Source organism: Poecilia mexicana, unplaced genomic scaffold (assembly GCF_051168715.1).
Source record: "Poecilia mexicana isolate PSO_F unplaced genomic scaffold, ASM5116871v1 scaffold_18, whole genome shotgun sequence".
NCBI lineage: Eukaryota > Metazoa > Chordata > Actinopteri > Cyprinodontiformes > Poeciliidae > Poecilia > Poecilia mexicana.
Genome location: NW_028263387.1, coordinates 18,697,475 through 18,721,124, shown reverse-complemented (window position 1 = coordinate 18,721,124; position 23,650 = coordinate 18,697,475). Strand labels below are relative to the sequence as shown.

Below are 23,650 nucleotides of genomic sequence, written 5' to 3'. Positions count from 1 at the left end.
AAAATACAATGTTAAAAATAAATTAAACACCTCATATTGTTAAATAACTGATTTTATGTATTAAAGTTTTAAATATTACATTTGAGTTTCCATGGATGTAAAATTACTGCTCAGTTTAAAAATTACAATATTTAAATCAGTGTTTAAAGGTGAGCAAGCAAATAATAAAAACAAGTCACATGGGCAGACATTATATTTAATCAAAGATTTAGTCTCAGAGGCAACTGAAATCAATTAATTAAAAAAAATCCTTTCTGAATATCATCTCATGGTCTCTGAACTAAATGCGTCTTTCTGACAGCGTGTTAAAGAGTTATGGACCGGACGCTTTGGAGCGTCTGGTTAGGAAGCGCATTACAAACCTTTGGTTGAAATGTAGCTTGTAGTCAATTCATGCTCAAAATCTATTTTAAGTCAATCGTCAGGCTATGCACAGTGCATGTGTCAAACATGGTGTAATGCATGTTTGACACATGTGCATTATGCCATAGAACTGCCAATTGGTAATTGAAGTAAAGTAGCTTTGATTTCAAAGAAGCCTACGTTGAAGTCGATTGGCAAATGAATCATCACCAAAGAGGAAGGCTCTTGTTGTCTCACTGCACCCCAAGAGATGCATAACCTACAAAAACCATTTCTGTCTGGTTTCGAACCAGAGACCTTTTGCGTGTAAAGCAAACATGATAACCACTACACTACAGGAACTGAACTTCTCTGCTTTGTTTCAGTTTGAGGTTCCAAAGTTGATGATGTGAGATGCAACACATGAAAATTTCAACTGAGGTTTGCACTCAGATGCCTGGATTCAGAGTACAGACCATGACACCACAGAACCTTGTTGACCTTTAGTAAACACCTGTGATGAATAGAACATGCAAAATCTGTTTCTGTCTGGTTTCAAATCAGAGACCTTTTGCGTGTAAAGCAAACGTGATAACCACTACACTACAGAAACTCATGCTCTTTGCAGAGCAAATGTCAAATACTTATTCCACAGATCCTCTCAGAGAGCACAGTAACTTGGTGAACAAACTGTCAGACTTATACTTGTGCCTAATTTCACATTACAGTCCATAAACTAAGCCTGGGATCAAAAAAATGTATTGAAAATGTCATTAGCAGAGACAAATGGTTCTACAGAGACTTGGCTAAATGGCTAAAAAATAAAATCAATACTTACAAATAAAAAATGGTTAAAAAAATAAAATTAACACATTAAAATAAAAAATATCTCTGAAATACAATCAACACTTGAAAATTAAAAATGTTTCAAAAATAATATCAGCACTTCAAAATACAAAATCTCTGGAAAATAAAATATTATGTATGTTGTTTTGAAAAACATTAGAATATAAGCACTTTTATCAAATCTTCAGTGGTAAGATCATGTAAGTTCTTTTTAAATCCATGGAAACTCAACAGTTTGTAAGGTAGGTGAGTTAGCTCAGCAGGTTAAAGCACCATGCTGGTAATCCTGAGGTCATTGGTTCAAACCGTGTATGGGGCAATTCATGTCTAAGGTCTTTCAGACAATCAACACTTCTAAATAAATAAGGGTTCAAAAATAAAATCAATACTTCAAAATAAATAAGGGTTCAAAAATAAAATCAACACTTTACAATTAAAAATGGTTCAAAAATAAAATCAACAGTTCAAAATGTATAATGGTAACTGTTTCTGTCTGTTCAGTCCATAAACTAAGCCTGGGATACAAAAAATGTATTGAAGATGTCATTAGCAGAGACAAATGGTTCTACAGAGTCCAGAACACCCAGGATTTTTAATAATGTAATTTTTTTTATTTCAAAATTGGAATATGGATTACATTTTAGAATTTACATAGTTTTTATTTTTGAAAAAATAATCTAATTGTGAAATAATATGCATTATTTTTAATGCAATTTAAAGTTTTAATATTTTTTAAATTTTGGTTGATGTCCTCATTTTTTCTCATTTGAGGAATGATGCATGAACTATGAGGTGGATATTTTTCAGATTTTTAATTCTGGTAACCTATGAAAAAGTGGAAGAGCATAAAATAAATTACAGCATATAAGATGAATAAATATAAAGTTTCAATTATTCATAACTTTTGAAAAGTTATGAAAATCTAGTTTGAAACAATGATATGCATAATGGCTGCTAGTTATATATAATTTACATAGTTTTCATTTTTACATGTTGGTTAATTAATTGTAAAAAGGTACAGTAAAAATATTTTACTGTACCTGTTTTGTTGTTTGTTTTTTACTTATTTTTCAGCTCCTTTTCCTGTGCGGAACTAAACATAGATGTTTCCAGGGGGACTCATTATAGGGTTCCACTAACACCGGACGTTGTTGGTGCACTTCGCTGCAGAAATGTCCTGAACAGACACAATAATGAATGGAGGTTTTGATACTGTGAGCGACCTTTGCTTACATCTAGTCGAGATGACATGAAGCTTTAAGTTTACCTGACCCCGTTTCCCGCCGCTGGTGAGTGATGCTAAATGTTAGCCTAGCCTTTTCTCCCACTGATTTGTCATTGTGCTATTTAAACCTCAGATGCCTTTAGGGGTTAAATGTAAAGCTGCCGGGGGAAGAAATGGTTTCATTTCGTTTAAATTCATATTAGCTTGATCTGTTTCCTTCTCAGAGGTACCATGGCAGCGAGGATGAAGCTGAAGCTGAAGACTGTGTTTGTGCTATACTTCATGGTTTCCCTGATGGGTCTCATCTATGCATTGATGCAGCTCGGTAAGTAGGATAGCCAGAAATTATGGAGCTAAATTGGTGACATAAAGTTTGTTCAAACAAAAAAATAAATAAATTGAAGAAAAATTATTCGAAACTGAAAATAAAATAAGTTCACAACTTGTTTTCAGACACAATGTTTTTCTCTCAGTTTTAGATTTCATTTTATTTATTTATTTATTTTTTTGACATGGCGGAAGGGTCTCGGATGATTGAAAGCTCAACACAGCAGCTGGACAAAATATTCCCACGTTACTTTCAGAAACCAAAAGTATCGTGGGAAATGTCTTTAAAACAATCAATATTTTTTTTATGTCAAACAAAATGGCGGTTCTGGATATGCTGACATCAGTCCAAACTATAGAAACACAAGATTTTCCAAATATTAAGTCTTCAAAAACTAAAAATACTATTAATCGATCAAATCGATTTATTGCCCAGGCCAGCACTGCGACTGCGCAGAGCACGACCTGCCGAAAGACCGCGCCATATCCCGCCTGCAGGAGGAGCTCTACCGCCTCCAGGGCCAGATACGGCAGCTGGAGAAGGCGAAGCAACCAGAGAAGAAGCAGCCTCCTAAGTCCTCGCTTTCCACTATCTTTGTCATCACCCCAACATATGCCAGGTATTCCTCCTCCATTCTCCGGTCCCCTCGGTCGCTGTCACCATTGTTATACTTTACAAAATGTGGGAAGAAAGTTAAAGTGACACCTTCATAAAACTGTAACAGACTTGATGTTCTGTTTTGGGATGGGGACGGTTTTACGGTGTTGATTCCTCCTGATAAATTTGAACGTAATCTCTGCGCTGTGAGCACGCAGAGTTTTTGTCTGTCGGTTGCCGTGGCAACGGGTCTGTGTGTAGCGTAAAAACCGACACAGAGCGAAGAAAAGCAAATTACAAGCGGTTTTAAGTTTTTTTGTTGTTGTTTGTTTTTAGAACTATTTTTGGCGCTATTTTATTTTTTGGTGTGGCGGACAGCAGTCGCTGTAATTTCTAAAGGTTCGATAAAAGACAAAACTGGGCTTATTCTCTCGTTTGTTTGTTGAACATGGCAAAATTCGTAACAATCATCAAATAGGATGAAATATTTCATAAAGTATAGCAGCTATAGTTTGTTAAATTTCAACAGTGTCCCCTACAGCGGCAATTATGTAAAATTTAATTATTAACCAAAATAACACAAATTTGCTTCATCATTGCATCTTGACAGAACTGACAGTAACCAAGCTATAGATTTATAGGAGAATACGTATCAAAACATAAGGAATTTTCTCTCCTTTAATTCCTTAATTTAAACCATATTTTATAGAAATCGGATAAGAAAGGCACTATGATCATTTTTACAATAGATTCCTGGTCATCCCTTATTGGAACAGTCTGGTTTTATGGACGTGACTCTGTGACTCGCAGTAATGGCGTCTGTAGGAGCGTCACTAGCTAAAGCGGCTGATAGGCGATGTCCGATCCAGAAAGGTTTATCAGTGGCTGTCTTGTCCTCATTGTCGCAGGCTGGTGCAGAAGGCTGAGCTGACCCGTCTGTCCCAGACTTTCCTTCACGTCCCTCAGCTGCACTGGATCCTGGTGGAGGACTCGCCACGCAAGACGCCACTCGTCTCCAACTTCCTGATGAAGAGCGGCCTGACCTACACGCATCTGAACGTTCCCACCGCAAAGGAGCGCAAACTGCAGGAGGTGGGTGCATGTCCCATTTTAGCATACAATCGGTTTTATCATGATTACATTCTAGATGTCTAAAACAACATTTTGACCTTCCCGAATGATAATTTAGGATATTTACATTCGCATTCTGACTAGTAAGCAGCGGGCAAAGTACCCAAAATTTGTGCTCAAGTAGAAACAGCACTATTTCTACTTTTTACTCAAGTAGAAGCAAACGTAGCCATCCAAGAAATTAAAAAAGTAAGAGTAGCAAAGTATTTGGTAAGTTAACTCAGTTACTGAGTAACTGATCAAATTACCTGTCACTTAATATTTAAAAATTACATAATCAGAAAGACCAAAATATAAAACTAAGCGAAAATTATTACAATAAATCCCATAAGTAACAAAAAATAACAAAATCAGACCAATGACATTTTTTCCAAATCAGTTTCTTTCAATATAAAACTTATAAAACTTTAACAAAAACTGCAGGTGTGTGTCTAGTGAGCTTTTGGTTAAATGTAATTTTACTCAAGGAAGAGCAGAAATACTTCATAATAAAATTACTCAAGTAAAAGTAAAAAGTACAGCCCAGTAAAAATACTCCTAAAAGTAAATTTTAAAAAAGTTACTCCAGTAAATGTAATTGAGTAACTGGTTACTACCCAACTCTGCTGGTAAAAATAATTCAAGATATCTTGAATGCAATTCTGACTAGTCAAAAATTAAAATTTTATTTATCTTAAGAATTATGCACAAGTGTTTTCGCTGGGCGCCCAAGTCAAGTCAAAGTTTATTTATGTAGCACATTTACATAAACCTCAGCTGACCAAAGTGAGTCATAACATCACAATGGACAAAAGACAAGAAATCAAAATAAGTTTGATTTTAAAAATTATCATAACAATAAAAACAATACAATTTGGCAGTAAAGTACCAAAAATAATATGAATAAAAACCAAGACATACTTAACTAAGTCCCAGCTCTGAGTCAAAGCCGGCTTTTATGTCTTCAAACGTTTTACTCTGTTTGCTGTTGACCTCAGGGTGACCCCAGCTGGCTGAAACCCCGCGGCGTCGAGCAGAGAAACGAAGGACTACGGTGGCTCAGAGAAGACAGAAAGACTGAGCCGGAGGACGACGGTCAGCAGGGCGTGGTTTACTTCGCCGATGACGACAACACCTACAGCCTGCAGCTGTTCGAAGAGGTTTGTGAATGTTTGATTTCCGCTCGAGATCCTGAACACACGCTTCCTAAAGGTGCTTAAAATCCTTGAAAGTGCTTGAAAATTTCCGAGGTTTTCAGAGTTTTGTAGTAAAGTGCAACCTAATGTTTGAATAACGTTTAAAAGTATTATTTACAGCCAAAACTAGATATTTTCATGACAAAAGTTACAAAGGAAATTCTTGCTAAATTTTGTGGCATTTAGTAAATAGTAATAATTTTAGTAATTTTGATTGGCCTAAAACAAAAAAGTTTAGTTTGTTTTAATTTCAGATAATGAGGGAAAAATTGTGCATCTTTTTATTGGATGTGTGAAAATACCCGATTTCAACTGTACTTTGCATTTAAGCATTTAATTTGAGCATGTAGGTGATTAACCTCAACACAATTTTCGATTGTTAATGAATATTTAGCTCATTGTGCCAAACATGACAAATATTTATCTGCTTAATTGAAGTAATTATTGAAATATTTCAATAGTGGAAATATTATTTTGTACCTTAAAGTAATTGAAATTAGGGGACTTATTTTGTTATCTTAGTGTTTTCTTCTGTAGAGGGTGACTGAGACGTTCCAAAACATAACATTTTGTTATATTTATTACTATCACAAGATATTAGTAGTAACAGTAACAATTATGTCATGAAAAGTGTTTGATTTTTTTTTCTGTGTAACCTGGTGTTTTTGTCAGATGAGGAGCACTCGGCGGGTTTCTGTTTGGCCCGTCGGGTTGGTTGGTGGGATGAAGTTTGAGAGCCCCGTGGTTGAAGGAGGGAAGGTGGGTGTGGGTTTTAATGTTTTTATCTTTATTTTTTATTTATTTATTAACTTTTATTTTTATTCTTATTATTGTTTTTATCTCTTTCTCTTTCTTACTGTTTATTCAATGTTACATGACTCTGTGTTTCTGTTTTTAATTAAGTAAAGCACTTTGAAATGCCTCGCTGCTGAAATGTGCTATCCAAATAAAATTTGATTGATTGTTTCTCTAAGATGCCTCCGTAAGTTTCTGGCTATAAATTCAGTTCAAGGCTTTGACTGAGGAAAAAAACAACATAAGCTTTTATTTGTGTTGTAATAAATCAGATTAATCCGACAACAGATTCCTACAAGATTGAATGCCACGGACAGAATAAGCAGAATAAAATGGATGTTTGGATAAAAAGTTAAATAAATTTTTTTTTTACCCCTCCAGCAACAGATTAATTTATTTCTGCACAGATTTTTAAATGCCTCTTCTAATAAAGGAAGATTTCACACAAAAGCCACCAGTTCATAACCCTCCACTCTTATTTGCGCCTCTTGTTGTTAAATTCTTATAAATAGAGGATTTTTAAGTCTGTAATTCCATCTGTGTTAATTTAGACAAAATAAAAGTTATGTAGAAAAATAAGTTAAATACATTGGAAAAGAGCAGGAAAGCTTTAATAAAAGTCAGTCCACGGACCACAAATGGCCCTCTAACCACCTTTTGGACACCACTGATATAGATACAACTTTGCAAATGAATGTCAGAGTTCCATTATTTTAACCATCTGAGACAAAAACATAGAGAAACATTTTCAAAGTAGACGGTTTTGTACGAATACTTTGGACATTAAATCGTGTTTTCAGATTTTTGTTTTGGTTTGTTTTTCACAATGTTTTATATGACATTGTTAAATATGATATTTTACATTTTGAACAAGTGCTGTAAAAATTACACATGTCCACATTTTCTAGACATTGTAAAATCATTTGAAGATTGAACAACAGTGGTTCAATCTCTAAGACTGGGTAAGAACCTAAAAGAAAAACCAGCATTTATATTTTTATTTATCCGAAATAGATATGCTGAAGTATAACAACAGGATCTTAAAGGGTTAACAACAGATTAATGATTAGTATCATAAAGTGTTGAAGCCTAAACAGATCATCCGTTTCATACTTGATGCTTCAGGTGGTTCGCTTCCACACCGGCTGGCGGCCCAGTCGGCCGTTCCCGATGGACATGGCCGGCTTCGCCGTGTCCCTCCGACTGGTCCTGGCCAATCCGGACGCTTGCTTTGACGGAGAAGCACCAATGGGCTTCCTGGAAAGCAGCCTGCTTAAGGGTCTGGTGACAGTGGACGAGCTGGAGCCCAAAGCAGACAACTGCACTAAAGTACGACACGCTGCCGCTGCTGTTTCTGTCGCAGAGACTGAATTTTAAGTGCTCAGCATGTCGGCATGCTGTCTGATTGTTTGCGTTTCATTTTTAGGTGCTGGTGTGGCACACCCGGACAGAGAAGCCGAAGATGAAGAGGGAGGAGGCGCTGCAGGTGCAGGGACTGGGCTCAGATCCCGCTGTGGAGGTCTGAGCAACATGAACACCAACATTAAAAAGCATCTGCTCAAAAACAGGCTTTTAAGTTTACTTATCTCTGACTGTCTGGATTTGGTTCAGCTCATAAGTGAGTGTTACAGGTAACCGTTTTGGTGTTTATCGTGATTATCGTGCAGTTTGAACAGTTGCCTAAAGGTGGCGCCAAACAGCATTTTCAAAGCCTCGTTTTTTTTATCAAGGGCCAGAAGGGCCACAAATTAATGCGTGAATAAGATGTGAAATAAAGATGGATTTAGCTGATATTTTAAATAAGTTTGGAAATACATTAATTTATCATTATTAAACTGTTGAATAATGTATTAAACACTTAAATAAATGTGGAATTTATTTCTATTTATTGTGGGAAGCATCTAAAACTTTTTAATCTATAGTTTTAGAAGTTCTCCAGTTATTTTAGTATCCTGTACTAGTGAAGGATACTTCAGCATTCTAGTGGAACTTGATTATGTTTTTTAAAAAAGCAATTAATTGTGTTAAAATTACCAGGTTAAATGTAATTAATTAATTGAAACTAACATGTTAAATCCATGAGCATTAATATATAAATAGATCAATTTTGCATATTTAAAAAAAATATAAAACAATGTTTTGGTTTATTTTAATATAAATAAGTATACTGTTATATTTATATTGTCATTTAAATGTAACACATTTATAATATGCTGCAACATAGGGTTATGTATTTAATTTAATTTAGTTTTTTTTTTTTTAGCATAGTGGCACTTTTGTTCCTCCATACTTTCCACACTGTATTTTCATACACAAATAGAGGTTTTCCATGTTAACTTTCTTTAGAATAAACCAGTAATTACTCCCGGCAGCAGCTGGATATATTTAGACTGTATGTGGTTTGACCTCAACCTCTCTGTAACTCCATTTTTATTCATTTAAGATTCAAGGACAAATATTCATGCATGGCTTTTGTTTTAGCATGATTAATGTCTATAACTCTTAGATATTTTATAAAGCATCAAACTGTGCACGAGTTCTGTTATTTAAATATTTCTGAGTCAAGTTAGATCATCAGCAGTAATTCTCCAGCAATAAGACACATTAACAACATAAACTAGCTATATATTTAGTAATAGCGCGAACAAACCAGCCTTGTCTCCATACTGGTGCAACTGTGACACAATCCTCTGAATGGTTTGACGCCCCGAGCCGCTCTTGAAGTTACGTCTTGCACCATGAAGATCCCTGAATGAGGGGAAACACTGCTGACGCTCATAAACGTGTATATTCACAGCGCAATATGCAAACTAAAAATGCACAGTGTTGCATTTCCACTCTGCAGAACACTTGAATTTGACTGAAATGGGGAGGAATCCGTTTTTATTTTTATTTTAGCTGCATATCAAGGTTTTCTCCCACAACGTTGTCTGCAGTCAAACAGACTGAAGGTCATTAAACTCCATTTCTGTAAAATCAGCCTGTGCCTGCGTAAGAAAAAATAGTGCCTGTGAGAAAGTTTATCTGCTGGTGTTTGTGTATTTATTATTGTGATTATTGTTCTCTACATTGTACAGTGTGATGATGTCTGACCCAGGCCTTGTAAATAAACGTGTTTAATCTGTCTGTGATGCGTTCAAGCGTCCGTTAATAACAGGCGGTGAGGGAGAACATGGTTGGTAACTATTTAAACAAAATAAATTAATAAAAAGCCTCACCGTCACATCCAGGCATTCGACAAGCTTAATGTTAGCAGAGAAACGATTTTTAAGTGTTTTTGATCATGTTGAAATGACCAAATGTGTCCCAGTTTCAACCATCTTTCCCAAACTGTCGCCCTCTAACAAAAAATAAATAAATACGGGTAGCATTTTCAAAACAGCATTGTAGATGGAAGAAAGGAGTGAATTTCAGCTAAAAAATTCTGAAATTTTGAGATTAATTGCTGAAATTTTATAGAAAAAAAATAGGAAATTTCTAAGATGAAAAAGTAAAAAATATTAGACTTTTGAAAATCAGAAAAAATTGCAAAATTTGACAATTTTGGACGTTTGGAGATAAAAAGTAAAAAAATTTCAATTTTTTTCTAGAAAATATCAAATTAATATCAAAATTTCTGACTTTTTCTAGCAAATCTTTTACTTTGCAAGCTCTTCTAGAAAATTTCTAAGCACAATCAAAACATTTCTGAGTTTAGAATCACCATAATTAAGAATCACCTTATATTTTAAGTATACATTTAATAGCAAGTGATGGTTTAAGCAGGGATTTTTTTTCCACTTGATTTTCAAACATTGAAAACAGAGAAGGAGAGACAGACAGAGAAACACAAAACTAACGGACAAAGCAGAAGCCGAGTCCCTCTAAATGGGACGAACATAGTGAACAATAAGGACACCAGAACAGGGTTTTCCTAAAATATAAGTTTTCATGAAAACCAATACACCGCAATTCATATTTAGCGTGCAAAGGACAAATAAAATAATGTATTGCTATTTTGGTCTCAACCAGAGGAAAATGAAGATGTAGATCCATGAAGACAAACTATAAACGTTCAGAAATGAAAGAGCAGCGGGTTGAACGGGAGGCGGTGTAAGCTACACAAACCATGCGCTAAAATAAAACCTGATGGCTACAGACGCCGCAGCTCAACTGTGCATAATATAGTCTGAAGGCGACATGCGCAGTAGAGTGGCTGCTGACGCAACATGACTTGTCAGGTGAGGTCAGAAGACTGGTTTGATGCCTATGACGTGTGGACGGACGTCATAGACAGGGTCTTTATTTGCTCGTTCTTTTTCTCTAGATCTCTTATTGTTCTCACTATTTTAGCAGCTCAAACCTGACAAATCTAGCAGTCATGTCCAGTAGAATGACTTCTCCGTCCGTAGGGAGCGTCACCGTCGAAGCCTTGGAGGCGGTGGTCGACCATCAACATGACCCCAGAGGAGTGGTTGGGACTGGGAGCTGGAAACCCACTACCCAGCACCACCTGCACTCTGGGGGAGATTTTTGGAGACATTTTGGAAATATTTACATCCAACGTCCTGGATAACCTACACAAGCAAAACTTCACTCTTGAGACCTTGGAGGCAACAAAGTACCTGAAACCCTTGCTGAAATCATGGACGTCGACGGAGACTACCATACAGAGCACACAGACAATTTGAACCAGCTCATTGCAAAATATCTGTTGGATAGAATTTCTCATGGCTTGGACTCGGATGATCCTACAACAAAACATGTCGACCAGGCACCTTTTAAATCCATTATCAAGTATATGGTTGAGGAAACCATCTTCATCATAATGGACCTGATGGTTACATTGCTTGCATACAGTGAGGAATCTATGAAAGTAGCCGTCAACAACCCAGTTCAGTCTAAAGAGCTCGTAGACGGCAAAAAAGAGATGCAGACCAAAACAGCTGATGAGCCGAAATCGAAGCTCAAAGTTTGGACAGGGAAGATCAAGAGGTTTTTTACCAAATTTTCCTGCAAGCATTCTTCTAAGGTTGCTCCACTGAACCTGGACCTGGAAAAACTGACCTCAACCCTTTGAAAAAGTTTCAAAGTAAAAACCATCAATTTACTGATATACTGGCCAATAATTAACCCAACTCCCCTAAGTTTGTTTATTCCTGGTTGAAATCTGACACGGTCTGCTTTAGTTTTGCTTTGATATCCATTGCCGTTCGGTCATTTTGAATGTTGCCATGTTTGTCATGGCTGCATCAGTTTTCGTCTGAGCCTGTCAAGTGACACTATTCACTTTCAGGAGGACTTTTCTTAGTCACACCTCTCACCTGTCTGACTTTTATCACTTCAGTCTGCACCTGAACGATCATTCTGGCGTTCAGCAGTTTGATGAGCTGCAGATTTAATCATTCTCACCTGTTTCTGCCTCATGGCGGCTTCCTCCAGCGTCATCCATCATCGTCCTCTCCTGAGCTGACTGATGGCTGCTACGCCCTCTGAGTGGGGAAGTCTCCGCTGCGCGACCGTATATGGAGTGAGAAGAGACACACACACCGTTTGGGATGTGAGTAAGAGGAGCTGAGGTCGTAACTCTGTTAGATCCACAATGATTCACTCTCATTTTAATGTTTTCAAACTCAGTTTCAAGCTTTCAGGGTTTAACAGAACAACAGTTGATGATGTCGTCATCCCTTCGTGCTTCAGCATGCATGTCTGAGAAGCAAGCACTGAGTTCACACACAGCAAATCAACTCCCCATGACAGCGTAACAGGACTAATTTGCAAAATTGAAAATGTGCAACTTTTGGACATTTTTGGGAAAGTTTTTGACTTTTGACACTGAGATTTCCAAGTTTTTTTCTAGAATATTTATGAGATTAATCTCAAAATTTGTGAATTTCTTCTAGCAATTTTTGACATTTCAAACTCGGAAATTTAAACAAAAATTCTAGAAAATTTCTGACATTTGAAAATTTTATATATTTTTTTCTAGAAAACTTTTCAAACTCTGAAATTCCCAATATGTTTCTAAAAAATTCTGACATTAATTGAAATTTTCTGAATTTTTACCAGCAGATTTTTGACTTTCCAAACTCAGATCTTCCTTATGTTCTGAGTTTGTAACTTAAAAAATATTCAACTGAGATTTTTATGATATTTTTTCCTCTGGAAAATTTCTGAGATAAATTTTAAAATTTCAGATTCTTTTTTTTTTTTTTTAGAAATTTTTTGACTTTTCAAACTAAAGAATGTCTAAGTTTTTGTTGCAAATTTCTCAAAATTTCTCCGTTTTTTTGGCAGAAATGAACTCTTCCCTTTTTTCTCTATCTGCAGTATCTGCTACGCTGTCGTAGCGCCCGCTCCCTGTCCCTCCCAAACTCACTATTTACTCTCCAAACAGAAGCATAAAAGGACATTTCCATATCTTCTTCTTCCACAAACATTTACCTGGCTGTAAAGATTCCCGTTTCATATCTGAGGAATGCTCTTGTTTGAAAGGAGAAACCCAACAAAAACTCCTGCAGTTGTTGCTGACCAAATGTATCATTGTTGCTGGGAATAAAACCTAAAAACATTTTATTGACCTACAAAATACAAAATATTTGGTTAATAAATGATTTGTATTTGTGTTTAGTTACCACAGTAGTAACTAGAGTCCACCTATCAGATTGAAGACCGGCAGATATTTTCTACTAGAAAAGGGAAAATCAGTTGTGGAGTCAAATCTGATCGCAGAACAGATAATGGATAAAGAATACAACTTCTGGTTTGAAGAAACCATTTGAAAGGTAAGTGCATTCAGACATTATTACGTAATCAGAAAGGTTTCTTCATATCTCATCTTGTACTTTGCTGGTAGTCGGTCTAATGATAAGATAAAACAATAATTAGGTGCTTTGGCCATATTTGCTGCCAGTCCAGCTAAATAAGATTTGTTTATAACCACAAATGTTGCATGAACTTAAAAAAGAGAGAACTTAATATTTTTGATATTTACTTAAGGAAACGTGTTGTAATTTTTAAAGAATCACATTTTATTTATTTTATTTATTATTATTATTATTATTATTATTTTAGGTTTTAAAATAAGGAAAAACATAAAACTTTGCAGAAAAGACAATAGATATATTTCCTTCTGTGGGATGTTAAAACTTATGGGAAATGAAAATGAAGAAAAGAACATAATTTACAACATAATGACAAAAAATTTATTTAAAACAGTATTACTGCTATTTTTAGTGTCATCCTGAAATTGGAAATCAGTTTATCAAATGAGAAAAATACTGCTTACTCCAGTATTTGTTATTAAATGCATATTTAAAACATCTTAAAAAGTCATTGTAGATTTAAAAAAAAGTAGTAGTAAATCTCCACCAAAAGAAATCTCTTTTTCTAGGAAATAACTTGAAAATTTCTGATCTCCCATCCCAAAAAAGTCCAAAATTTTCAACTTTTCAATTTTCTGACTTCCAAAGTCAAAAGTTGACAACTTTTCTAACTCAGAAATGTTCCACTTTTTTTCTTGTTTTTTGTTTTATTTATTTTTTATTGAAAATTTGATATTAATCTAAAACTTTCTGAGTTTGAAGGCAGAAGTTGATATCCTAAAACACCATAGTTTCTTTGTCGCTAGTCATTTCTCATGAGCCACAGGTTGAAGACCCCGGATATGAAACAAAATGGCTGACAATGAAACGAATCGTTAGAAACAAATATTTGCAAACCTGAATGAACTGAAGCAAAGTCATAAAGAAGAAATTTACTCTACAACAACAATATGAAACTAATTAAGCCATAAAGAGAACAACTGTTTCATTGGACTATTGGAGGGACTCCATTTTTTATGACTTCTGATTTATATCTGTGGGCAAGTCAGCATTTTAGAATAACAGCCAATAAATCATGTCTGTTGGGAACCTAAACAGTTCAGGCGACTAATTTCACAGTTAGCTGGTTCAAATAGTTCAGTGGCTTTAAAATCACTTTAATGATAGTTTCCATTAACTGTGAAGACATCAAATGTTGTTTGATTAATGGATTTTATTGATTAATCAAATTTTTGTTTCTTGAAAATTAAATTTTTGGAAAATCTGGATTTTTTTCCCCCCCATCCGCTCCAGTCCAGAGGGACATCAGGACGCCCAAGGCCGCCATCTTGTTTTTACAGCTTTTATCCATTTGGACTTTGGACTCAACTCTACAAAGATATTTGGAGTAAGTTAAGATTTTTTGTTTCGTTTTGTCTTGTTTTGTTTTAAACGACACTTGTAAATAGTCAAAATAATACAAGAACAAAGTGATAATGTTAGGAGAATAAAGTACTGATTTTATGAGTACTCATGTTAAGTTTTACTTCGGAAATATTTAATCTTTTAATGTATATGCATCAAATTATCAATATCAGGACTTTGAAACGATCGTGCGACTATTTGAAAGAAATATCTGCACAACTAATTGGTCACGTCAGATCAGGAATTTTTCTTTCAATAAAAAAATAAATTTTCTCGTAATTTTAAGATGTTTTTTTTTCTGGTAAAGTTGCGTTTTTATTCTGCTGATATACTGCATATTCTCGTAATTCAACACAAAGTTCGAGTTCCCGAATACTCCGACGTACACTTCACATATTTTCTGTATATTTTTTTCTTAGAAAAGCAAGCGATTAAAATCAGAAGTCATATACGAAACAATCAGATATTTTATTTTTAACCCAGATTCCCCAGCCTGTAGTTTGATGTAATGTGGGTTAAAGGTAACTGGTTGATCAACCTTTGAGACTTTTAATTTATCGCTGACAGCTGTTCAGGTTCAACATTATCACTTCTATTCACTGATAACAGGAAGCCTGCAAAAGGTGCAGAGATAAATCGCTGCATATTTTAAAGAGTTAAAGATCTTAAAGAGTTTGAACGTAAAACTTTATTCAGACACGATTAGTTTATGTTTTAGTTTTCAGTGCAGAACTTTAGTTTTTATCTCTAAGAGCGTAAAGAGAATGTGTGTCTGAATGGTATGGACACGGAGTCCCTGACAGGAACTTTTTTTTTTCTGCTGCTGGTTCAGCTCACCTCATTAATGACGTCACGTTGGGGTGGAGCTTATGGTGCGTTTAAGGGAGCCGTCCTTAGTCATTCACACACACAGCAGGAAAAGGACTCAGGACAACAGCAGGTAAGACGTTTTTTTTACTTTTAAATTAATTCAATTCAGCTGTTATTAGTTAATAATTTTATATACAGAATGATTTCTTTCTGCTACCAGCAGTCATACTTATCATGAAAACCAATCTTAAAAAGATAAGAAGAATAAAAAAAAAGATATAAATTACCATCTTTTACTCATAAAGTTTAGGATTTTTTTCTCCTTTAAGTTATAGAAAATTTAAAAACTCAAATGGTGACTAAAATAAAACAACTAAGCTACATTTCAATGTTCATTTTACAACTACCCAGTAAAAAAAAAGCTGACTAATCTAAACCAGGAAATAATAATAATAAAGTCAAATTAGGTTAAAAAAAAACCCTTACATTTAGGTGTTTTGTTTAGTTTCAAAATGGGCGTCTTCTGAAGGAGGATAATGTACTATCTAAGTAATATCTATTTAAACACATTTTATGTTTTAAATGTATTCTTTACAAATACCAACTTTTCCATTACTTGGTTTGTGTCGGGCAGAAGAACATCGGTGATGCTAGGTGTCGTTGCATGCAAAGTGGCTCTGCCTCTGATCCTCTGTGGTTGACGGTTCATCCGGTTTAATCCCAAAATATGAGCACAGAAGAAAACAAAACACATGGGGAAACATGTCTGGCATTCACTCCAACTGCTGATACCTTTAAGAAATTTAAGTTCTTCCAAATGAAAGAACATTTCCCCTTTTATTGACTTCAGACAGTGACGCTGCTAACAACTCTTAGCAACATTAACACATCTCTGTTTTATGTATTCAAACGTTAAAAGGTGACAAATATAGGACTATACATGTGTACCACTTGTGTAACGTGATAGGAACCATCACAAAGTAAGCTAACATTTCGTAAGTTTCTCTTCCAATGAGAAATTCAAAGGTCTCTCACTGACGTCGACCTCAAAATCCAATATGGCCGCCTTGCTTAAAACGTGATATTTGCACTAAAACATTTTTCTGCACTTCTGACAATCGTTAACTCTTTCACACATACTGTACAACCTGTTTTAGTGAACATATAGTTACAAAATGCAGATTGTAGTTAGCTTGTAAGGCTAATTATAGTTAGCATGTTCACAGATTAGTTCAGTTAGCTAATTCCACTGGATTTTAAGCTTGAAAACACAGTAAAACTGGGTTTATTTTACTATTCCTGGATTTAAGATCATAGATGTATTAGCACCATATATTTAGTAGCTTCACAAACTTTATTGATATATTTAGCTAGTACTGAAACCGACTCTTTTACAAAAGAGAACGAAAAGAACATAATCAAAATCTAGTGACAGTGTAATCTGAAACACTGTTTCCAGTGTTTGAGACTTTTGGTCGTTTTTACTTTTCTCAACAGTGGATTTCACCTGTGGGGCCGTCTTTTTTCTGAAGCACTCACAGACAGCCAGGTCATCTCATTGCAGTCCCTCCCAGCTGCATTCAAAGCATGAGACTGATTCACACTTTGATGAATCAAATGCTGCATGAGTTGCTCCTGTTTGAGGCTTCTATATGGACCATAACCCTAACCCTAAACCACACCCTAAAAATTAAAGTAACTTTGTCAGACAGACAGTTAACTTTAGTTTATTTTTACCCAATTAAAATACAGACCAAACCTGCTAAGACTTCATGGTATTTTGCTTTAGATAATATCATATCCTGACTATTAGTAACTTGTGAGTCATACTAAAAGTGTCCTGGCTTCAACTTTGTCTTTCAGTTTGAAGTTAGTGATTTTGGTTGCTAGTTTGCTTACGGCAGGAGAGCTGGACATCAAAGTCGAACTGTAAGTGTTTGTATTTATCTGTAGAACAATGTGCCTTTGGTTTTGACATCTGGCTTACTGACAACCTTGATAACACTGGCATTGACCTTCTACAGTACATACAAGCCACAGCAGCTGATTTACACTGATAAACCTGCAGAGTTTTGCACAATCTGTACCAACGAAGCTGGAATTTGTACCAGAATTATCCATTAATAATCTTTCACAGTACTGACTTTTCAGTTTTACTTCTTTTTAGCGTCAGAACCTTTGAGAGTGACCTGAGCTGATTGAAGGTCAAGAAAATGTAAATTTAAAGGGGACCTAAAAACAGTAAAAGTACTTTAAAAAACACTCACCTGTTTTTTGGTGTCTGGAAAATGAGTTTATACAAAAACTTCCGAATATATTGTCACAAATCAGCAGGCACTATGCCGCTACCTAGCAACCGTAGTGTTGCCTGAGCTGGCAACCCAACCTGAGCTACAAAATGTTTGGTCATCTGGTTTTACTGTTGTATGCTCTGTACAATGGCTGCTGGAAGAGACAAGTGTTTTTTTTGACTTACCATCCTGAAACCACTTGCTGCATTCTTGTTCGTTGTGCAGGAGGCTCCACTTGTTCTTTTCAAAATTGTACAGTTGTATAATTGCACCTAAATTTGCAGCCATTTTCACATTTTAGTGTAAATGTTGAGTTGGGGGAAATTGTTTTAGGGCCTCTGTGACAGCTCTTTCTGAAAGGAGCTCAAAATAGGCAGAAGTGACCACATTAAAATCTCATTATCTAAGCATGATTTTGTGCAAAAAATGCAATGAGCATGTTCTATATAAATCCTACTCTATTCAAGGAAGCATAATAGGTCACCTGTAAAGAATGCTGATGGATTATGTAACAGTGTTAATCTCTTAATCTGTCATGTCTTTTCTGTTTTAGGATAAGCAAAGAATTGTTTAAGAAGAAAGCAAAGACAAGATGACGATCGGCAGAAACTCGAGGAAAACCTCAACCCGAAGCTCCATCCGGGCCCCCAAATTCCTTGACAAATCCAGCGGCTTCTACGGCCGCCTTGATGAACCCGAGCCCGCCACAGACGACGGGTGTGAAATAAGCGGTGGTAACGTTGAGGCTGAGGTCAAAGACGGCAGTTCCTCCCCAACAATGGTACCCAACACGTTGGCAGACGAAGACGTGGAGGCGTTTGGGGTAATTGAGGACGATGGAGAGACTCTCCTGCAAAGAAAGCCAAGCCGCCTCAGCAGCAGGTGGAGAAGAAGCACCAGGAGGAAGCAGAAGGACGAAAAGGCTGAAGAGGACCCAACCCAAAACGAGAAGTCCAGCCCAGAAGTTCAGGAAGACATGATGAAGGTAAAGACGGAGGAAGAAACGGTGAAGGAGCCTGGCCTTGTTCACTTCCAAGTCCGGGAGTTCGCGGATGACCGGGTTCTGATCCGAGACAACAAGAGAGTGAGAGAAGAAGAGGAGGAAGAGTCAGAGGAAGAGAGGAAGATGAAGAAGGAGCAAGAGGAAGGGATGAAAATGGTGAAGAGGAAGAATTATCGCAAGGTGAGACTTTGTTTCTGCCGGTTTAAGATGTCAGACAAATTCCACATTTATGCCGCTTGGTTAAACTTTAATCCTCTTAAAGGTTACATAACCGAGCATGTGGAACAAGAGGGCAAAGTTCTGGCTCATCGTTGGTTATTAATCACCAAGGAAACCCTTCATATCACCTTAATAATACATCATCACCTGGGACAAAGTACAGCAGCCACTGGTGCATATCACCAACACAGTAATTGCAGTTTTTCCTTTACCTCACCCTTAATGGGTCATAAAAATGAAACCAGAGGACAGAGGTCAGCAGGCGGCACAAAACGTGTATTTTCACCATCCTCACATGTCGTAGAGATTTTCTGCTCTGACTGAGACGCGCTCACTCCGAGGTGGCATTCCTGAGTCTCCGGTGTCTCGTTCTTTGATCAGTGGACTGAAATGAGAGCCTTCCTATCAAACCAACAGAGTGAAAACATTCCTCTGAAGTTAATCTGCCACCATAATTCTCACAGTTAGACCCCCTGTACCACCAGATTAGGACTTTTTCAGCTTGAAAATGGCCAAATGTTTTTCCACTGACCTAAGCCCCAAGAATCACGTCTGACTCTCTCTGGAAATCTTACAGACTAGATTTTGAAAGTACAAAACAGTTTTTTCTAACAGTGGTTAGCTGCTCTCTGAGCATATCAATTAGCAAATCCAAGCGTTTTTCAAACTTGAAACTTTAGTCCGCTTTAATTGAACTCTTGTTGTTTGTCTAGAAAGTTTGTTTTGTTTGTGGAGGTCTGAATGCACAATCGAACACTGATGCAGACCAAAAAAGCAAACTCTAGTCCTTTTAAAAACCTATTTTAGTTAGGTTGAAGTGAACTAGCGCGGTTCAAATATGTATGTGAACGCCAAGCGGACCATAGACCGCTCCAAAATCACGAAGTGGACTGCAGAGCAAGGCATTCTGGGCAAATACAACCAAAACAACCATGCTAGTTTAGCACTAGCAGGAGACAAAAGAGAATGCCTACAACCACAAAAATCTGACGTCACTCCATTTTTGTATACATTTTGTGAAGATTAAGTTGAGTTTAGTGACTTATTCAGAGTTTTTTGTGATGTTTCCTTCTTTGTTTGTTGGTCTTCAAAAGGTTTGTTTTGTTTGACATGGTGCTGTGTGAAAAGCAAACCACACCAGCTGAAAAGAAATAAATGTCGCAAGAGGGTTTAAAAATATCTGCAAGCCCCTAAACTTGGTTCACTGTTGCCTACTTACTTCTGCATTAAATGATTTAATAAACATTGTTGTGTCTGGAGAAAACCTCTTTTTGGACAAATATCTTCTGAAGACCATTAGCTGCCACTTCTCCACTGGTTGAGAACTTTATACTTAAGCTTTAATGGTTTTTGATATTATTATTGGTTGTATCTCAGACACAGATTTCTATTTTTTTTAATTATTCATTGGAAACCCCCCAAGCAGATCTTCTTCCATTTTATTTAAGGTATCAAAGCCACATTTGATCTCCAGTGTCTAAATTATTTGGGTGCGAACTGGGTTATTCTACTCTGAACAAAGATTCTTTGAAACACTGTTTTAGCTTTTCCAGACCTTGGTAATAAATGGAAAGATCCATATTATTTGCTGTTGAACGTCCCAATTGGTGTCTTCTAGATAACTTGTTTCTTTCAAACCTTATGATACTTCTGATGATCCTTTTCACCATTATTGGTTCTATTGAAGCTCCTGCTGGTAAAAGTCCCTGAAATGTAAATATTCCCACTATCAGACTTTATTTCCTAGTTATTTTCATTTCCCAGAATAGAGTAACAAAGCCGCCCCACATTTAGAAACAATAGGCAGCTTGTGCTCCTAACAGGGAAATTTCAGGTTCCAGCTAACTCTACAGGTGACCAGAACAAAATGCATTGAGAGACATGAACAATCTTGCAGTAAAAAGCATAAAAGAAAACGTTAAAATGTAATCCAAAGTAACTAAAACATGACTAATCTGCATAATCTCCATGTTTTATTCAAGCATAATTATCTTCTTTTCCTTCAGGCGTTTGACCGGGCGCTTCGTCGCGGCTGGGAGGCCTTCATCACCAACCTCTACAGCGTCACGCTCACTCCTGTGACGGCCTCCTCGCCAACATCAACCTCGCCTTCGCTGAAGAAGAAGAACCTGCACTCCTCTGTGCTGGCTGAGTTTCAGTAGAGCTGCAGCAGAAAAACGTGGACTTTCTAAAATCCAACATGATGAGATCAGGGCTGCAGCTCCAATCCTGACATTTACAGGACCTTAGATTAGGTTACATAAGCAATAATTATTGATGTTTGTTACTGAGTCTTAATTGCTCAGTGCAGCCTTATCGCTTTGTTTCAGTTTGCAGACTGCAGGTATGTATTTTACCACCTGTGGACTTTGCATTGAAGTCTAACATTTATGACTGAGCTGCTCCTTTTATTTTCTACTTTATTCTGAAGAGTGAAAAAATATTTTTTTGTTATACATTTAACTCGCCGTCAGGAGCATGAAGTGATGATATTTTGCTTCCTTTGGGTTGGCATGATGAAACCGCTCACGTGTTGATGTGTAACTGCTAAGGGAACTGAAGATTTCATCAGCAGCGATGACTGATCGGTGGAGTTTTTGTTTTGGAAATATCCACATTTTCATTTATGACCAATCAGGGATCAGCTGACATTAAGGAGTATGAATACACACCCAAACCCACACATCCACTTTGCACATGTTTCTGACTCACATCCACACGCAACGCATCTGATTAACAGTATTTATAGAAAACCATTTAAACACCTACGTGCCAGCACAGAAAAACGTCAACTACAACTTTTTATCCTTATTTTGTTCTGATGAAGGTTGTAGAAACCTGAAAGGACAAACTATATCTTAGTGTAAAAGACAACAATTTGATCGACTGTGTATTTCTTGGTTGGTTTTTTTGCACAGGAAAACAGCAATGTTTATTTTATGTATTTATTTCCATATGAAATTAATTAAAACATTATTGCACAACACATTTATATCTACAGCAGTTGTGTGTAAATTATACAAAATGCTTTGTAAATAATTATTTTAAATATATTTTAATATTTAAGATTTTTTCTGTTTTTTGGGACTAACACAACCTTCAGTGTGTGTTAAAGAGTTGTTGATTAATTTTTGTATAAACTGTATTTGCAATAAATTTTTAAGAACTTTTCAAGTTTTTGTCTTAATTATTAACATTATATGCATTTTTTAAATATATTTAGTTAAAGGATCTAGTTTAAGGTTCCAAAATGTCATAAAAGACATTTCTAATGACTAAGTTTACTTAAAAGCATGTTCTGTATGTCCTAATTAGAGCTTTAAATATTAGAGCACCCTATTGAAACATTTCAGTGACATTTATTTTATAATGATTATTAAAATTACTCAATAACTGTAGCAGTGTTTTTTGATAATCAGTAAGTTGAATTAAAGTTTGATTTCCCTCAAATTTTAAGATAAAATTTCATTAAGAAAAGAAGAAAGCAAACAAACCAAAAACTATCTTAAGGGTTTTGATACATCTTCAACAGGGTGCTGATTACTGTGCAGGACACTGCATGAACATTGTGAAAGAATTGACTATTTAAAACCAATTGTTTTCCCCACATGAATCAGATTTAGACCAAAACAATCCTGCTGTTGTTGTAGTTCTACATGGAGCATGAGTGATACAGATTCTCAAATAAAGATGACTTATCTTATGCAAACATAAATCCAGCCACAGATTGTGTGCAAGTATAATTTAATCTCTGAAAAGACAGAAGGAAATCCAGGATCTACAACCAAAGTCTGCTGATCCTGTTTTGAAATGTAAGCAGCAGTGCGTTAATTTGGTACAAACATAAAAATACTGCGCCTACTACATCACAACAGCTTAATGCTAAGTTTGTCGGTGTTCAACAATCAATGGCTGAAAGGTGGCAACATTTAGAGAGGACCAACTAATGTTTTTGGATGGTGGAAGGAAGCTGGAATGCCCAGAAATAAACTAGATAGGGACAACATGCAAAATACATGCAAAGAAGCTCCAAAACCTTTTCACTGCAGCAACAGTGCTAACAATGCTCCACTCGTATGAGGACTTTGTACAGCGGGGTGCCTGTTTGTGCTTATTAGACATGCTAAAAACGCAATGAAAAAACAAAATATTTTGACGATTTAGGGCACAATTCTTTGTGGCGGCCCCTAGGCCAGGCAGACCTTGGTGGAACGTCAACAGTTGGTTGGTTGTGTCGGTTTGTCGATGCGAGTGTTGAGTTACTCCAGTTGGATCTGTAAATCTTGCAAAAATATACGCAGACTGCAGAATACATACATTTCTGCTGAAAACATTCTTTTTTTTCCTGAACAACTGAAAAAACGAGTGATTTTTTATCTATTCGTTTTTTACGTGCTTAATAATTTATTTAATCATTACTGTGGAATCAAGACAATTATTCGTGTCAAAAAGTTTAAGAGCATAAGTATAACGTGTGGTTGCTTTGAAGGCATCTGCTGCCACCTTGTGGTCAAAATCCGTGAAACGGAAGTGACATCAGCAATAACATCTCGCCACTTTTTTTTAAAAAGCGGGCGCTTTAACACATATTTACAAGTTGATATGTTTCTTAAAATAAATACAGTACTTTTGCTATAATACGCTTTCTTTAACGTGCTCTAATCTTAATATATCAAAAATA

The 23,650-nt window shown here is 36.1% G+C and overlaps 2 protein-coding genes across 3 annotated transcripts; both read left to right on the top strand.

Annotated features, from left to right (window-relative positions):
* Nucleotides 1-2,271: 2,271 nt before the first annotated feature.
* b3gat3 (beta-1,3-glucuronyltransferase 3 (glucuronosyltransferase I)) lies at nt 2,272-9,565 on the top strand. The gene is made up of 8 exons (XM_014985501.2): nt 2,272-2,477; nt 2,638-2,738; nt 3,177-3,360; nt 4,247-4,430; nt 5,447-5,608; nt 6,317-6,403; nt 7,565-7,768; nt 7,866-9,565. The coding sequence occupies exons 2-8, from the start codon at nt 2,645-2,647 to the stop codon at nt 7,962-7,964; spliced, it is 1,014 nt and encodes a 337-aa protein (XP_014840987.2). The 5' UTR covers nt 2,272-2,477; nt 2,638-2,644; the 3' UTR covers nt 7,965-9,565.
* A 5,914-nt stretch (nt 9,566-15,479) lies between these two features.
* Nucleotides 15,480-22,143, top strand: LOC106916894 (uncharacterized). 2 transcript variants are annotated; one of them, XM_088015887.1, is made up of 4 exons: nt 15,571-15,586; nt 17,320-17,385; nt 18,301-18,930; nt 20,976-22,143. In XM_088015887.1, exons 3-4 carry the CDS (start codon nt 18,340-18,342, stop codon nt 21,129-21,131), a joined length of 747 nt encoding a protein of 248 aa, XP_087872013.1. In that variant the 5' UTR covers nt 15,571-15,586; nt 17,320-17,385; nt 18,301-18,339; the 3' UTR covers nt 21,132-22,143. The 2 variants fall into 2 exon arrangements, with proteins under 2 accessions (XP_014840991.2, XP_087872013.1); XM_014985505.2 differs by lacking the exon at nt 17,320-17,385 and having other exon boundaries at nt 15,480-15,586.
* The last annotated feature ends 1,507 nt before the right edge of the window (nt 22,144-23,650 follow it).